At 39.6% G+C, this 18,425-nt stretch overlaps 1 protein-coding gene and 1 long non-coding RNA gene across 13 annotated transcripts in view; one reads left to right on the top strand and one right to left on the bottom strand.

Moving 5' to 3' along the window:
• The window catches only part of DST (dystonin), a 481,968-nt gene that overhangs the window by 83,252 nt on the left and 380,291 nt on the right, over positions 1-18,425 (top strand). For 10 of the 12 annotated variants that reach the window (XM_054493134.2, XM_063666280.1, XM_054493142.2 and 7 more), the window contains exon 4: positions 17,250-17,457. In XM_054493134.2, the coding sequence (XP_054349109.2) occupies positions 17,250-17,457 (208 nt within the window). Of the gene's footprint in view, positions 1-16,728; positions 17,067-17,249; positions 17,458-18,425 lie in introns of those variants that run through there. The other 2 variants (XM_054493135.2, XM_063666277.1) reach the window with 1 other exon arrangement.
• On the bottom strand, positions 4,531-10,453 carry LOC129039407 (uncharacterized). Its single transcript, XR_008503320.1, has 5 exons — positions 10,337-10,453; positions 6,922-7,009; positions 5,679-5,783; positions 4,975-5,014; positions 4,531-4,781 (listed from the first exon to the last, which is right to left on the bottom strand). It is a non-coding gene; the product is annotated as an uncharacterized LOC129039407 (long non-coding RNA).

The following is an 18,425-nucleotide window of genomic DNA, read 5'->3' as shown; positions in this document are numbered from 1 at the left end:
GGTGCCTCACTTATTTCAACTCTCAAATTTCAGTACATATTTGTCATTTCTGTTAGGCCAAATCAACTTCCTAATTGCACAATGTTTTGTTATAATTTGGAGTTGAACCTAAAACCTCCAATAGAGAAAATGTTCATGGAATATTTTTGTGATAAAATCAGATAAATTGTTAAATAGCAGTTGTGATTGTCAAATTATTTTATTTTATTGTTGATTTATTTTATCATTGGTTTTTATTTTTGTTTTTGGTAGTTAACAACATTCTAAAAAAATGTTGTAGTCCAAAATACACTTCTTTTTTTTTTGAGAGGACGGTGAGTTGTGGCATTGGGAGAGGGTATTTTCTGTTTTCTTACATGTGCTACTCAATTCATAATATCTCTGACTCATTAGCATTTAAACTTAGTTCAGGGTAACTATATAAAGAGGCTCTTTAGAAGTTTGAAAATGAAACACTAAAGGTATGGAATTTGTATATCAAAAAAGCTTTAGAGATGATGGATTCGTGGACAATTTAGGAACATCAAAAGTCATCCAGCCTGAGTTGTCGTTTTGAGGAAATAAGGCCCAGAACAGTGACCTGAGATGCTGAACTATCAGAACCACGATTGGAAGCAAGACCTCATAGTTGAGAACACTCTCTTCAATGCTGCATTGTTTTCCTGTTTATATGCCATGTTTAGCTAAGCATTTAAAATTGTTTATACTTACAAATTAAAAAAAATTATTTCTACTTGCATGTTTTGTAAAATGAACTGACACCCCCCCATGTTTAAAATTGATTTAGAAAACCCAGACATTTAGTGTTTTTTAAAAAAACTACAAAATAATATTTGGAATTTATGGGAGTATTAAGCAGGCAACACAACTTTCTGAAGTTTATTTCTAGAACACGGGTAATCACCATGACTCCAGGCACACCCGTCTGTTTATTAAAGCAAAAGAATCAGGAAGTCTGAGATGCAGACGTTTCAGGATACTAGGGAGGTGAAAAATAGTTTTTTCTGAAATGAGAGCCCTACTATTTTTTTTTTTTTTTTTTTTTTTGAGACGGAGTCTCGCTCTGTCGCCAGACTGGAGTGCAGTGGCGCGGTCTCGGCTCACTGCAACCTCTGCCCCCGGGTTCAAGTGATTCTCCTGCCTCAGCCTCAGCCTCCCAAGTAGCTGGTACTACGGGTGTGCACCACCATACCACAAAATACACTGATTTTTGTATTTTTAGTAGAGACAGGGTTTCACCATGTTGGCCAGGAAGGTCTTGATCTCCTGACCTCGTGATCCGCCCACCTTGGCCTCCCAAAGTGCTGGGATTACAGGCATGAGTCTCCACATCCAGCCAAGCCCTGCTTTTTATAAATAAATGACTATCATTATTTCCTGTTTTTAAATCTTTTAAAAACTGTTTTGGAACTTTATCAGCTCCCTATAACTCCAGAGATAACCGTAAATGAGACTGTAAAAGAAATGAAGTTATAAAGACAGGCATTTCATATCAACAGCATTTTTATTGATGCTGACCAACAATATTAACAGTAGTGGGCATTTCTTAAGCACTTCCTATGAGTCAGGCTCTGTGCTTGGCAATGGGCATTAGGCCATTTAATACTAACAGCAACCCTAAGAGGTAGATATTCTTGATAAATAAGAAAGCCAAAGCTTAGAAAGTTTAAGTAGTTTGTCCAAAGTCCTATAGCTAATAAGTAGTGAAGCTGGGTCAGGAGGCACAGAGCTCTGCCAGACTACGGGGCCAGGTCTAGCCTCAGTTCTCTGTTATCTCCCCAGTTAGCTTGCTGAGAGCAATCCCATTTCTGATTTATGGTTAGGAGGGTTTAACTGTGGGTTGTGAGACTATGTTGTGCTTTAAATATGTTGTTCTATAACAAGCTTCAGGGCAAGTATTGCAGGCGATGATAAATAAGATAAATAAGAAATAAAGATAAATAAGAAAAAACTAATATTTATTGCAGGAAATTGGTACTTGTTGAGCACATAGAAACTGTATGCTAGTTAGTACGGGTGCTTTTGCAAAATTCTTTTACTGTTCATTTTCCCATTTCACAAATATTTTCTGAGCACCTGCTATGGGTTTGCCACCATGCTAGGAACTGGGGACACAGCATGAATGAAACAAAGAGCTTACTTTCTGGTGGAGGAGACAGACAACAAGCATATTAACGAGTAAATACATAATGTGTCAGATGGTAATAAGTGCTGTGGGGGAAAGTGAAGCAGGATAAGGGGCATAGAGTAATTGGTGAGGAAGGTAAAGTTACATAAGGCTTTTAGGGGAAGAACTTTCTTTAAAAGGGTGACATTTGAGCAGAGACCCAACAGCACATCAGGAGGCCTTGTAAGTCACGGTACAGGCTTTGGATTTTATCCTGAGTGAAGTGGAAAGCCACAGGAGGGTTTTGAGCACAGGCATGATGTACTCTGACTTAGGTCTTTGAAGACTGGATCTAGCTTCTGTATGGAGAATAGATCGTTGAGGACAAAGAGGCAAACAAGATCAGTTGGAAGATATTTTTCAATAATTGTTCAGGCAAGAGGTGAATGTGACTTGAAATAAGAACAACATAGCTCTGGCTGGGCATGGTGGCTCATGCCTGTAATCCCAGCACTTTGGGAGGCCCCAGTGGGTGGATCATCTGCGGTCAGGAGTTCAAGACTAGCCTGGCCAACATAGTGAGTTGGCCCATCTCTACTAAAAATACAAAAAATTAGCCGGGTATGGTGGCATGCACCTGTAGCCCCAGCTACTCGGGAGGCTGAGGCAGGAGAATTGCTTGAACCCAGGAGGCAGAGGTTGCAGTGAGCCGAGATCGTGCCACTGCACTCTGCACTCCAGCCTGGGCAACAGAATGAGACTCCATCTCAAAACAAACAAACAAACAAACAAAAAACATAGCTCTAATTTATTGAATGCCTATATGTACTTTATGTATATCATTTTAGTAATCTAGTTGAATTTAGCTATCCTTGTGTTTTAGAAGATGATAAAACTCAAAATCTTCCAGTGGCTTAGAAATGCTCTAACGGGAACATTTCAGACATTGTGGCAGCAGTTTTTGGTAGCAGATTTTCAGACTCCATCAGATCACATCAAAGATTATATTCTACCTAGAGAATCAGGAAGACAGGTGAGAAGGTAACGCCATCTGTCCCTATGACTCAACAGAGCGGTAATGAGCTTTTACTTTCAACTAGGGAAGCAAGGCTGAGCATGGTGGCTCATGCCTGTAATCTCAGCACTTTGGAAGGCTGAGGCGGGAGGATTGCTTGAGCCCAGGAGTTCCAGATCAGCCTGAGCAACACAGTGAGACAATCCCATGGCCACTCTTCTCCTATCTCTTCAAAAAATAAAAAAATTAGCCAGGTGTGGTGGCACACCTGTAGTCCAGCTACTTGGGAGGCTGAGGTGGGAGGATTGCTTGAGCCTGGAAGGTCAAGTTTGCCATGAGCTGGGATCTCACCACCACACAGTGAACTGGGATCTTACCACCACACTTCAGCCTAGATGACAGAGCAAGATGCTCTCTCTCTCTCTCTGTCTCTCATACACACACACATACAGACACACACACACACACACACACACACACACACAGAAAACTAGGGAAGCAGAGAGGTGGATTGTCATAATTAAAGTGTTCCAGGCCATATTTCTTTTGAGTGGTGTTCTGAATTGGGCTAGGCTGTTTCTGTTAGGACAGACTCATTCGACTCCTTGAATCTCTGTCTCTGTGATTGTCAGAAATGGCTCCAGGAAAAATTGTGATCTAGGCAGCTTATCTACTTCTAGGAGCCTCAGTGTTCCCTTTTTGTTTTATCAAAACACTTCTGCAGGACATAGTCTGGTGGCCTTATTCATACTGAAGCATAAATGACTGATACTGTGCCACTTAATATTTTTCATCCATGGGTAGTTTGATTAGAAATAAAAAGCTTTAAACCAAAAGAATGTATCTGTTACTGGAAACTTAGGCGACAGCATGCAGGTGATGTGAAGGGACGTAGATATTTTTTTCAAGTCCTCAAAATGATATATTTTTGGTCATATAGCTATAATCACTGCAATTCTAAGTACTCGATGTCTAGTTTTTGTTTTGTCTTTTTATTTTATAATAAAATGCTATGGAAGTGTATTGAGTAGTATGTGCTGAGCAGGCATCATATTACAGGATTTACATATATTATTTCATTTTAATACTAATATCTAGTGAAGTAGGTATGATTATTCACGTTTAGAATATAAGCAAGTTAAAGATGTTAAGTAATTTTCTTGTGTAGTAGTATGGGTAGTTAATTATGGGGCTGGGTGAAGCACTCTGGCTTCCTAACTCAGCTTGGTGAAAGTCCTGCATACTTTCCATAAAACTGTAAAATGTGAATTATGGCAGGTGTTTCTACTTCCCTGAAATGTAGTAAAGGTGAGTCATAAGTCTTTTATGCAGTAATATGGTAGACAATTGTGTTAGTTAGGGTTCTCCAGAGAAACAGACCAATAGGATATATTAGTTACAGCACACATACGCACACAGAGATTTATTTATTTTAAGGAATTAGCTCATGTAATTGGGCTGGGAGATCTAAAATCTGTAGGGCAGGCCAGCAGGCTAGAAATTCAGGAAAGAGCTGATATTGCAGTCTTGAGTCCAAATTCTGCAGGGTATCAGGCTGGAAACTCAGGCAAGGTCTCTATGTTGCAGTCTTGAGGAAAATTCTTTCTTTGAGAAACCATGGTCTTTGCTCTTAAGGCCTGATTGGAGAAGGCCTACCCACTATATGGAGGATAATCTGCTTTACTTGAAGTCCACTGAATAAAATGTTAATCACATTTAAAAATATACCTTCACAACATCTAGACTGATCTTTTATGAAAAACTGGGTACCATGGCCTAGCCAAGTTGGCACATAAAATTAACCATCACATCAATAGCCAGAGATTTTCACTGAATAGACTTTTAAAGGTACCTGGATTCTCCACTTGCAAATTCTGTAGCTGGTTCCTATGCTGTGGATACAAACACAAGGCCAGTTCAGGAAGATAATGAAGGATGGCACAAAGGAACATATAGTCATATGTTCTATGGTGTGCTTGTTTTTTGTGATAGAATTCATCATATTGTTTTATGGACACAGATATACATTTTTAAAAATTCTTCTTTGCTTTATTATTGTTGGAGGAAGCTATTAGGCTGGCTTGGAAATCCCCGGTTGAGAAAGGGAGGAGAAGAAACACCCAAGCAATATTTCAGGGTCAGGAGGGCAGCTTTGAAGGGGAGGAAGGTCAGGGGATTGGAATTCACACAGATCCTAAGTGTACATGATGACTAAGGAGGAGAGGGGTGTGGGCTGCATAGCTCCAACTGCCCTATGATGGGCACTGTGAAAGAATGAGTGAATTTACTTCATAAATGCAGTGGGAACAATTATTACTTACAGACAATTGGAAGTCAGAAGAAATAGGGATATCGTTATTTTTGTGTTTTTAAGTACAATATCATGGCTCATAAAATGTTTAAGAAATACGTGTAAATGGCATGACTATTATGTTCCCCAAAACAACTCCTGCGTGAAAGGGGACAATGAACAAGATGGTTTATACACCTTTGTTCTCTGTGTGTATGAGGAAAAGGATGAATAAAGGATGGAGTGGCTCCATAACACTTCATTACCAGCATGCTACCATCTCAGGAGTCCCTTGCATGATGCTGATCAGCTGCAGCTTCTCTAAGGGACAGGTTTCCACCGCTCACTCACAGCAGCTCCAGGAGCCAGAGCTATAGTTGGAAGAAAATGCAGGTCTCTTGGAAGTTGGTGTCTAGCCAGCCTTGTATCTTAAACCAGTTTGAGTCACCACAAATTAGGAGGCTTATCAAAAAGAACCTCATCGTCTCGAACTCTCCTTGTATGACTTGACTGGGACCCACTGATTTTCCTACTGCTATTCTCTGTCTCCCCACTATTACAGTTTTGCTTGACTTCTGACCTTCTTCTCATTCCTGCATAGTAAGCTAGTTTCACTTCTTACCCTAGCAGCCTCAGCCCTACCTTCCTCTAGCCTTCTTTTTTCCAGTCTCTAAATGTTTCTCAAATTCATCCTCTCCACCCCCAATTTCAATGATTTAGTTCAGGCTCTCATCATTTATTGCTAGACCATTACAGTAACTGCTCACTAATCTTGTCTGAGTGTGATCCCTCTTCAGTCCATGAGTCACACAGCTATACGGGCAAACTACTTATAACCCTTCAGCAACAATCCAGCTCCTACTGGATGAAGATGAAGATGAAGTCTGGGCCCCAGTGTCACATGCAAGCCCTGCTGTGATCTTCATCCACCACCTGCTTTCCAGCCGCCTCTGCTGCCACTTCCACTTGATGCTCTCAAAGCACCTTGTGATTTTCTCACTTCTCATTCTGGGAGACTGGTTGGATAACTCAAAGGTCCTAACATCTTCCCCCCTCAAACACTATCTTCTTCTTTTCTTACCTGATTTGGAATAAGGTGGCAACAAGCAAGAAAGGAAATACATTCCCTTCTTCCCTGGATCTAGAATAATTCAAAGCAGCCTTAAAATGAGAAATGATGCTGGAGGAAGGAAGTAGCTGCTGTGCTGATCCCATTGGTGGGCTCTGTGTATGTGTGTGTGTGAGAGAGAGACAGACAGACACTTGGGGCATTTTTAGCCTTGGTTGTGGCAGAGCTTTCTTTCTGAATTTCTACTCACATTTGACCAAGCTGCTGAGGCCAAGCTGCCAAGCCAATAAATTCACCCAGCAGACATTCATCAGGGCCCCCCTCCTAAGACCTGGGATTCTGAAGTACATAAGAAACAGCTGCTACCCACACGGTGCGTTTGAATCTCAGTCTCTACACTCTGGGGTAAGAGGTGTCCCTTTGTCTTTTTTTCAACTCACCTCAGGTTCTGACTCCCCAGTCTCCATGAGGCCAGGCCTGGTGTTCCCCATTTCTTCCACCTCATAATTGTGTTAAGGTTCTGGGGTCCTGTAAGATGCATGCCACGGTGTCAGGGGATGGGAGGGAACATTTGTGCCTCCAGGTTATGCCCACCTCAAAAGATTCAGGCTTGTGGAAAATAAAAGTCAGGTATTCTTGCAGGCTGTTTCTGCTCCCTGTCCTGCCATGTAGCTTCCTCTAGGGGTAAAGCAAGGAAGGGACAGTTCCAGATCACCTCAGGAAAGAGAGATAAAATGAAATCTACTGGGGCCTTTAGTGCAGAGACGGGGGCTTTGAGCCACACAGTTGTTCCAGATGGATCTCTGGTGTTCTAAGAGGAGGATGTGCAACAAATGTCAGGGAAAACCCAAATATTGTTAAGGACATTTGTAATGAACTTAGCATTTATTCTTGAGAGGAGGCTGTGGTTGGATTGGTTTGCTACCGTGCAATATGAAGCATCCCACCTGAGCAGAGTTTTCCACCAAGCCAGCTCAGAGGGATCAGGCACTGATCCCTGGTTCTGATCGGGTGTGGCTTAAGGTAGCAGCAGAATTGTTTTCACTGAATGTACATGGAGCAGCCCTGCTTTCCTCAGAAGAGGGCAGTGGGAGTGCCAGGCACTTAAAGTTTCATAGACTTTGCTTCTGTGCAGTAATGAAGGTTTTTGTTTTTAATGAAAAAGTAATTATTTCACTTAAGTATCTACTGTTTGAAGTGAAAGAGTAAGTGTGTAAAAGCTATTATCAAAAGCAATTTCTGAAGTCTCATTAATGAAGACAGGTAATGAAAATAGAAGCATAAAGAAGGTATAAAGACATAACTTTGCTTATGTGTCAATAGAGAAGAACTGAATATCTATAATTGCTTTTTTTTAACACTAACATGTTTGTCTAAGTTTTTGTTGTCTCCAGTAATGGAGAGAATAAATTTAAAAGAAAAAAAACCTTCTGAATTACAGAAAGGTATGTATTGGAAAGATACAGGGACATCTCAAAGGAGGTTTAACAACCAAGCTTGGGAAGGATAGATATGGAACTCATGGACTTTGTATCCTGAGAGCTGTTATTAAGGTGACCCAGTTGCAATAACTTCTAGTTTCTGTGTCTCTGTTGTTTCATGTTTCCTGAAGTGACAATTATATTGGCTTAGTCATCTACCCCTGGATCAAACAAGTTTGAATAGACAACATCACCTAATAGCTAAAATTTACTAATGCTTCCTACCTGTTGACCAAGGGTAGGTACGGGAGCAAAAACCAGCAGGGAGTCATCAGCAGTAGTGATGGGTGGGTCCAGCTAGATTCGTGGGGATCCTGAGCCAGCATTTACATGAGTCATACTGCTTTCTTCCATTTTCTGGGCATTGGAAATGTTAACCAGGGTGTTTGGGGATACAGCAGAATGAAGTGAACACTTGGATGTCAGTAGAAACATGGAATTATCTATTTTTTGTTTGTTGTCCATTTAACTGAAATATTTTGAAAGCTTTCTGTTTTGTTTTATCCCCTCTTCTCCAGTTTTCTTATTTTTAAAAATTTCATCCCTAGTCTATCAATTACCACGATCCCTACCTCTCCTCCTCTATCTTTTCCTTTACTCTCTAAATACAGCAATGTCATCCATCACTTACTTCATGCCAGGGGCTCCAAAGAAATATATCGCCAGGGGCCAGGTATCATACATGCAAGGACTGTGTCAGACTGGAAAGCACAAGTCCTTTACGTATCCTTTCTTTAAAGGGGAAACCACTAGGGCCAGTATTCCACATCTGAATTTTCATGTGAAATTTTCCAATATTTACGTGTTTGCTGTTAATTTGTTTTTAAAAATGAGTAGGCCAGCTACAGTGCATCTACAATGATGGTGCTATCAGCAGTGAATACTTTTGGATAGGATACTCTTGGAAGAGTGAAGTGAGGGAGCTGGGGAACTGCATCTCCAATCTGGCTTCTGAAGGGACTGCGGAGGCTCGACTTGATTTAGCCTCTCTCTCCTTATCAACTTTCTACTGTGAGCCATATTTTTATGTATGTATTTATACTATTCCACTAAAAGACATATTTTTAAGCCTAATAAGTGATGATAAGATGATCGATATTTAATTATCCATTGGCGATTTTGTCACTTCTCCTCTCCCAGTTAGATTTCAGGCCCTTCTAAGAAAGAAGCCTATGGGTACTTCAGACATATTTTTAATTAACTGACATAAACAAAAATCCATTTAAAATATAAGATTAAGTATTTTCTAGTTAAATGTATGTTTTCGGTATTTGAGTTTGTCTTCCTAATGCATTTGTTTTGTGGGGCTATTTTTAGAGATCTGTTTGCTTTTCTTTTAGGCAAGTTATTTAAAATGTTCTTCCTTTGGTTGGAAAGACTATTTGTAGATACTCAAATGTAAACTAGTTCTGATGTCTCTATAACTATAATTTTCATATGATTGGGTTTAGGTGGACTTGCAAAAAAAAAAAGATGTCTGAAATTTTTTGAAAGTTTTTTTACATTTTTTAGAAAAATGTTGTATTTTGATACTTTGCATAGTTCTTATTTTATTTGTAATCTGTTTGGGGAGATTTATGGAGGTGTGGGAGCACATAGGACCAAAGAATCTTTGAGTGGAAAGAGACCACAGAGTAAGTAAAGGCTTGGTCCCTTGGAATAGGAGAGTGCTCACTATACACAAAGCAGTCTGGGAGTACTGTAGTTGTACATTTTGAATGGTTTTTTTTTGTTGTGAACTGATACCTGTCATTTCCATGCTTTGGGCCTAGTACTGAACCCAGAACAAGTCTAGTCTTTTTGGGATCCCCAAATATATGGTAATCTTTAGGGCTGTGAGTATATGTTCCCCTAGTGCCAAGGACCACATTTTAGGGCACTTAGTACCATGTGGTCAAGAGCACAGGCTTTTGTGTCAAAAGGACCTATATGGAAATCCTGGCTGCACCTTGTACTGACAGAATGACTGTGGACAATTTACTTAATATCCCTAAACGTCCTTTTCCTTATTGGATTTCAGTGAGTATTAAATAAGATAGTCAGTGAAAATGCTTAAATTATAATCACCCAATAAATGAGGCATCTGGATAGAATATACTAAACTGAAAGAAAGGAAGAAATCTTGCAGAATCTCTTAGTGCTGAGCCTTGATTGTCTAGGATTCAAAGTGATATCCCTATTGGGAACTGAAATTAACATGTTGAAGAGGTATCTGCACTCCCATAGTCATTGCAGCATTATTCATGATAGTCAAGATATGAAATCAACCTTAGTGTTCATTAGCAGTTGAATGAATAAAGAAAATGTGGCATATATACACAATGGAATACTATTCAGTCTTAAAAACAGAAGGAAACAAATCTTTGATACTTACCTTGTATACCTGTGAGAGAGACCACACAGTTAGAGGAAAATGACGTTGAAAATTGTCTCCCTGTTCTGTCCCATCAGCAAGCTTGGTTTCCTTAGAAATACAGTACTAAGTAACACTAACCAGTGTACAATCATTATACCCTAGAAACAGTTTGTGTTCTAAATTCCAGTGTTCTTTCATAGGCTGATGAACTGGGCTTCTCTACCTAGAAAGAAACCTTTGACTTCCTTAACTCTGCCTGAAACTGCTTCCCTTGAGTCAGAACTTAGCAGTAACCTTCCTGCTTCCTCTCCCTCTGATCCCCCTTCCTCTCACCTCCACCCAGGCTCTTCTGCCTCTTGGAGTTAAGGGTTCCTGCATATCTCCCCTAACAGAAGAGAGTGAGAGCCAGCTAATGGCCTTACCACTAGACCCCCTCTTCCGCACTTACTACCTAAAGGTGGTTTCCAGGTAAGACTTAACTGAGAGCTATTTATTTGATAAAAGATTTCATACCTTAATTGTTCAAGAAGTTTTGAAAATTATTAACTAAAGCAAGCACAAGATGCCCCAAATTTACCATATCTCATTTTTTCTTCAAGGAGTTAAGCACATTTTCCTTAACTGTTTTCTTCTACATCTATTTATTTGTGGTAGAGCTTGTTTTCCTTGGGATCTCTAAAATCAGATAATGTGCTCTTGCTTCTAAACTTATTTCTAAATAAAAAACTAGTCATGTAAGGATAGTCTTGGGCCATACCACATATTTTGATACAACATCGAGGAAGTTAATATTTGTACCTACCTACCTAAGGGAATTTTAAAGAAAATTGTATCTTTGATTTTCCTAATTTTGGAGGAAAAATTTTCTGTTTTTGTTCATATAAAATATCAAAATTATGTGATGCTGAACCTATCTTGTCTTCACTGTATTGTACATTATTAATAAATGAATAGCAGAGGAATTTCTTTTATATTTTTCTGTCCAAAATTATGCTTAGGACTAAGGCAAGCAGGTCATCGTTCTTTGATGACTTCTTTACACAGGCCACTGCTTCTAGTGCTTCTCTAAGTGTTTATGAAGAAATGTTACGAGAAATTTCTTAGATCAAAACTATCACTTTGTCCTTGCAACCTGTACATGTTGATTTTGTGAGCACAGGAATAAACTAAGCAACACTTAAACACACCGCAAAAGACCTTGCTATGGGCTGTGTGCAATGGCTCATGCTTGTTATCCCAGTACTTTGAGAGGCCAAGGCAGAAAGATTGCTTGAGGCCAGGAGTTTGAAAGCAGCCTGGTCAACATAGTGAGACCCCATCTCTATAAAAATATTAAAAAATAAAATTAGCCTGGTGTGGTAGCATGTGCCTGTATACCCAGCTACTCGAGAGGTTGAGGTGGGAGGATCTCTTGAGCCCAGGAGTTCGAGGCTGCAGTGAGCTATGATCACGTCTCTGCACTCCAGCCTGGGCAATGGAGCAAGACCTTGCCTCTTAAAAAAAAAAAAAAAAAAAAAAGACCTTGCTATTTCCCCTCAATCCTTCATTTTGAAAATATTCAGATTTATAGAAAAGTTGAAGGAGTAGACCAATGAATACTTATTGTTAGCCTATTATCACATTTAATATTTTTCCTTGTTTTTATTGAAACAATAAAAATAAGTGCAGACATCTTGGGTTTCCTCAGCCTGCACTTTCTATGGATAAGGACACTTTCCTGCATAACCACAATACTATTATTGCACCTTAGAAAACTAACAATAATTTCCTAATATTGTCTAATAAACAACCCATGTTCCATGTTCAGATTTCCCCAGTTGCCCCAAGATGTCTTTTTAGCTTTTAAAAAAGAATCAACCCAGAATCCAACCAAGGTTCAAGAATTGGTTGTGTCTCTTTTGTCCTTTTAAATCTAGAACAATTCCTCCTTTTTGGGTGTGTATGTTTCATGTCATTGACCTTTTTGAAGGATCTAGGACAGTTGTCTTGTAGAATGCTTCACAATCAGGATTTGTCTGTTTCCTTGTGTGCTTTCTATTTTTGGGGTTTTTTTTTTGGTGAATATTTTGAAATACACATACAGTAATGTGCTTAAGTTATAAACGTGGGTATGTGGGTTTGTGAAAGTTTACTTTTCAGCCTCTGGGATTTTAAACTTTTGGCTACTTTGCAAACCCTTGTCTCTGCACTTCTTTCTCCATTGCCGGTAGAGAATGACTATTGCCAAGACAATTTCCTGGCACTTTCCTATAGATCAGGGTGCTAAGGCTGGGCGGCATCCAGTTTAGGCAGTTCCATTGTACTTATCTCAGATCCCCCACTGGGTTTCAGTTAAAGAAGTTATTGTTCAGTTCCCCTTCTAAAAATGTTGCATTATGTAATTATCCTGGCTTTAGGAGATTTGGGTTGTCTTTATACCATGTGAATGAATTGGCTATCAGGAAAGTCATTTTAAAGCTTTTGGTGATCTAATTCAATTGTTAAAACTCCTTTAATAACTAGGTTGTAGAAGACACAATATAGCAGGTCCTTGAATAATGTTGTTTTGTTCAATGTCTTTTTGTTATAATGTTGATGAGAAAAAAAAATGAATTCCTGGCTGGGGCCCCTGTCAGTGGAGTTCACACTTTCTCCCCATGCCAGTGTGGGTTTTCTCTGGATGCTGCAGTTTGCTCCCACATTCCAAGGAAGTGCACATGAGGTTAATTGGTCCCATTCTGAGTGACTGTGGGCATAGATTATGAGTGCACCCTGCCATGGGATGGTGTCCTGTCCAGGTGTGGTTCCTGCCTTGTGCCTTGAGCTGCTGGGATGGGTTCTGGCCACCCTTGATCCTGAACTGTAATAAGCAGGTTGGAAAAGGAATGCATGAATAAATGCAAATTATTGTAAAATAAAAATTTGTAAGGTCTACAATAATCCTACAAATGCATGACAATAAACAATGTGGTATGAAAGTGCTCAGTGGGTCTGCCATATTTGTGATTGGCTTTGAACTGCATGGCGGTAGGAGGTACTCCTTATATTTTTCACTTTGCAAACATTTATTCCTTGATTTAACACCCCACCCCGATGACTGCTGTCATTTACTGATTCACCAAAAATTGGGTAAATAATTATCTTATTTGTTTTTATTAATCTTCCATAAATGTATGTATAGCTCACATTTATTGCAGTGTTTAATATTAGAAGTGTTTTGGTCTTTATTTAGAAGTTTAGTGATATTTTTATGCCCAGAAATATTATTTGCTGTAGGAACTTAACTCTCATTTATATTAATTAGTCTATGTAAAATTGGTTTTATTATATGTCCTTTGACTTAAAGCAGCAGTTTCCGAGAACCTATTGATGATTTTAAGTGAGGGTTTACTGTACAGGGTTTTTGGCTTGTAACTATCTAGTGCTTTTTTGTTTGCAGAGATTCAGTATCAGTCCAGAAGTGGCTCATGGTCATTTATGAAAAAGGCCAACTGTTAAAAAGTATTATGACGTAGGCCAGCTTTATCTTCACTACCCTAACTACTCTGCCCCCTTGTTGGTATGGTTACTCCACAGCTCTTTCATGTACCTCTTGTTTTCAGCATACATGCCAAATGGGGATGACAAATGATGGTGTGAATTGGGGTCTTAACCTGGGGTCAGTGGGTCAGTTAATCCCATAAAATGATATGCAAAGTTTGCATGTATTTACTCTTGTACTTTATTCTGGAAAGAGGTTTTCATAGATTTCATTAACTTTTCAGGGGTGCCCATGAGCCCAGAAATGTTAAAAACACTGACTTAGTTACTTCTTCACAGAGTTGTCCATATTTTCTCTGACCCTTGACATAAAATCTTTTTACTTTTGGTAATCTTTTTATGTACTTGCATTGAATTAAAATATCATAAGGAATAAAATTAAATTCATTCAGAATCTTAGTCATCACCCAAAGATAATCGCTACTTACATATGGGTAACTATTACATGTACATGCACATGCACATATTTTAAGAAATCATTCTTTATGAATTATTCTTTACTAAATGTAGATCAATAACATTTTTGTTTAATTGCTATAGAGTAGACTATGGTATCCATGTAACTATATTTAAACAGTCTCTTATTGATGGACATAGCTACTGTATTTGTATTTTAATAGGAATCAAACCTTAGGCAACAATAGTAGAATACTAGATAGGAACCTGGGGCTTTTGTTGATTACAGGAGCCCTCTTCCTTTGTCCTACCTTTCTAAGCCCCACATCAAAGGTTAGGCTCTGGCCTTTGGGTGAGAGAACATATTTGCTTTTCTTAAAACAAAAGGGAACTGTAGTTCCGCACTCTTCTCAGATAGTAACATGATTTGGCAAGTCATTTGAAATCAATAAAGAATATAATAGGTTTTCTTTAGGATCAATCCACTTTAAAGCAGCTCCATTTAAATCTGTTCCCAATTTTCAGGGTTCAAATGGGCCTACTTTTATATAGTTTACCTTATATTTTTAAAAAGTATTCATGAAAATTTTTGTGGGAAAAAATCCAATACTTTAATTGTTAAAACACTTGGATCATGTAGCCTGGGAGAGACTTTACCACATATAAATATGTATGATTTCCCTCAGTTTGTGTGTGTGTGTGGGGTCCATATTTTCCTATGATATATTGTTGAAAGAAGTGTTGTTGATTGTCTTTTCCTCTTTTTCTCTCTTATCTGTTTACCAATGACACTACCAGATTAGAGGCTGCACCAGTCAACACCCATGGGTCCAGGGGTGGTAACTGTTCCCATCTGGCTATGAGTGATTAACAGTGTTTATGTCATGGCATAAATCACATTTCATTGTTCAATCAGCTGAGACTCAGGCCATTAAAAAAATTTACTCTACAAAAATCAATAACCAGTGGTTTTTGGAAAGGAGCAGTTCTTTAACAGTTATTCTCCAAGTCTGGCTGTAAAGATAAATAATCAAATTACTATACTCACTAAAATAGTACAGGTAACAAGAAATATAATCTCATAGATAAAGGATGACCTTAAATAAGGACAGATAGGAAGCCATTTTTAGGAAGATAGAAAGCAGCCAAAGAAACCCAATACCCTCTTAAAAGTCTTTAAGAATGTCACCCTTTTATACAGAGCCAGCCAAAAACAAAATCTCAGAAAGCTCGAGATGGATTTTCAGAAAAGCATGGAAAATAAACTGGGTTGATAATAGCATGCTGTGACTGACCTAATGCCACTCACAACTCCCTATGGATTGTAGCTACCGTACAGAAAATCAATTTTATTTACTTTTTGCCTGAAGTTTGCCTAATACCTTATTGTCACTAGAAAAATATACAGACTCTAAATAAATAAATTAGCCAAGATGATGATATTTTATGTAAAATAAAATGGAAGACAGCTTTTTTGGGGGGAAAGAATAGAGAACTACGTCTTACATACTTCACTTTGTGGGAAATATTACGTGAACTTCTAAAATAATTGGGTTTACACCTACTATGTGCCCACAAAAAAGAAAAATAAATAAAATAAAATAATGGTGTTGACCATGCATAGCCACAGGCCTAAACAGATTGAGATAAGGTTAGTAGTCCTGATGCAATTATAGTTTATTTCACGTACCTTGGGTGAGTGTTTTGGGATGTGGCTCACACAGCCTGTTTGTGCTGCAGTTGCCACTGCTTTTGTGGGAAGCCCAGTGTTTTTGCTCAAATTGGAGCACGCCTCACTGATTTCTGCCTGTAACTTGCTTCTTAGGAATCCATGGCTGCAAGTTACATTTCAGGAATTTGAGTTATACCAGTTTTGCATCTTTACCCTGAGTCTCAGCGAAGTAGAATTCTCAGCAGGAAAGTCAAGACTTCCTTTTGCTATGTTGTTATGTTTATAATTCTGCAGCAGAGATAGTCAACATCCTTGTTTCCTTAGTAAGCCAGTGGCTTTGTAAATAATCACAAACACAGCCCAACAAAGAAGGAAGGAATAACATCTTGTGCCTTTTCCCTCTATGGAAGATATAACACTTTTATGCAAGACATGACCCTACAGATTTGCTCCAGCTAGATGAAGGGAGGACTAACCTTCAGGCGAAGTGCTTTGGTAAAAGCATCCTGTTTCTCATTTCACTGTGTAATGACCAGGAGCTGAGAAGAGCTCTGTTTCCTGTCACTGCGCTGCATCATTCTCATTTACATTATTGGCAGCTGTTACTTTGCTGGAAGTTTAAATTATCTCGAGAACTCTAAACCGAGTTCAGATGTTTGTTTATTGGTGCTGCCATAGGCTTCTGAAAACAGTCTTTTGTGTTCTCCTAGTCTTAAGAAAAGGCTCTTCTCAGAATCAGCCCTTCCTCCCTCCTTGCTCTTTTCTGGGAACCTGCTTCAGTCTCATGAAGAAAATTAAATAAAGAGGACAGGGGCTTAAAACTGGTCAGAACGGAGTCTCCAGTGGTGAGGTGACTTGAAGCGGAAAGGAGTTGGGACTCAACATCCTGCATTTGTGCTTTGTTTTCGAAACTTCGAGTTAGTTGCATTAATGAATTAAGCAGCAGGCTAGTAATGGAAAATGTTTCTACTGTCCTGGTGGGGGAGCCAAATACTATAAATTTGTAACAGGAAGGCTGTTGATTCTGGCTTCATTGTTGGGCCAGTCATTTGTGAGCTGGTGGCCGGACCACAGGCCACACACTTCTTCCGTGCAAATCTTCATGTATTGGAACTGCCTGTGTATTGTTTTTACGATTGGAGACTTGGCCAAGAAAAGATGGTGAGCTCTGGGTTTAATTTTTTTGGTTTCTGCATATTCCCTCAGCTCTGAGGATGGTGCAGGATATGCCAGACCCAGTTTAGGGGCAGGGAGGGCGGCGGTGGTCGGTGGGGGGGATGTTTAAATCGATGAGCATATGTGAGTATTTTGCTGTTAATGCTTTTTCTGTGTCATTCTCTGTAGAGTTCCGGGAACGCGTCCTATCGCTGCTCTATGTCTTCCTCTGCGGATTTTTCCGATGAGGATGATTTCAGCCAGAAATCTGGCTCCGCATCCCCAGCTCCGGGAGACACCTTACCCTGGAATTTGCCTAAACATGAGAGATCGAAAAGAAAGATTCAAGGGGGCTCAGTGCTGGACCCTGCCGAGAGGGCAGTGCTTCGGATAGCAGGTAAGAGCATCTGGGGAAGGGGATGGAGTGGGGGAAGAGAGTTGCGGAAATTCGCCCATCTACCTCCTGGGGGGCCATAGCGGGAGCTGATGCACTGGGCAGGAATCTGTGCTCAAGGTGGGGGAGGATGATGACCATGTTTACTTTATGCCTTGTTTTACCGATAGAGCCATTTGCCCTGCCTGCTGGTGACTAAGCTGTTTGGCCCTGCCTTCTGGTTGGATGAATCGATTCCTTTGAAATGCAAGGAAATATTTACAGACATTTGCACTAAACTTTCCTATTTACTGCATTAGTTACCATAACATTCTGAAAGTATTAGCTCCAGTGATTGCTAGTATATTTGCGGGAAGCTGGAAGTGAGCAGCCTTTATTTTCATTTTTGCCCAGGGGCACTGAGCTATGCAGATTGACAAGATTCACGGTTTTTGGTACCCAGGATTGCAAAGCATATTCCAGCAACTTGGATGTTGTTTTTCTTTAAATGTAGCATCTCTGTCTGCATCATCATATCCATAGCAGCTTTCTGTCCTTAGTGCTTTTGAGGGTTTGGCCATCACGCCTTCCTGATTAATTAATACATGAGACGTGCCAATGTTTCTGTTCTGTGTTACCCGGTGTTCCCTTGCATTGGCCCTAAAAGCTGAACCAGAAGTGATGGCTTGTTTTACCCAGCTGAAAGCTGAGAACACTGTGGAAATCAACCTTCCAACCCCTGCGTGGTTTGTGTATATGTGTCCTGTGCATGAGAGGTGCTTCCAGGGGTGTTGTTCCTTTCTTCCCTCAATAGTTTTTTTTTTTTTTTTTTTCCTTCTTGGGAATGGTAACAGGGCAGGATGGAATGTGTCCTTGGGGACTTTCTTGCAAAGGCAGAAGGCAAGGTGTTCTTTAAGTCTGTTTCTGCATCCAGTGCTTCAGGCTTCCTTTCCTTCCCTCTCTTCCACTCTTAACTCTGGGGGTCCCTTTCC

Source organism: Pongo pygmaeus, chromosome 5, assembly GCF_028885625.2.
Source record: "Pongo pygmaeus isolate AG05252 chromosome 5, NHGRI_mPonPyg2-v2.0_pri, whole genome shotgun sequence".
Lineage (NCBI taxonomy): Eukaryota > Metazoa > Chordata > Mammalia > Primates > Hominidae > Pongo > Pongo pygmaeus.
This window is presented reverse-complemented; position numbering and strand designations above follow the sequence as displayed.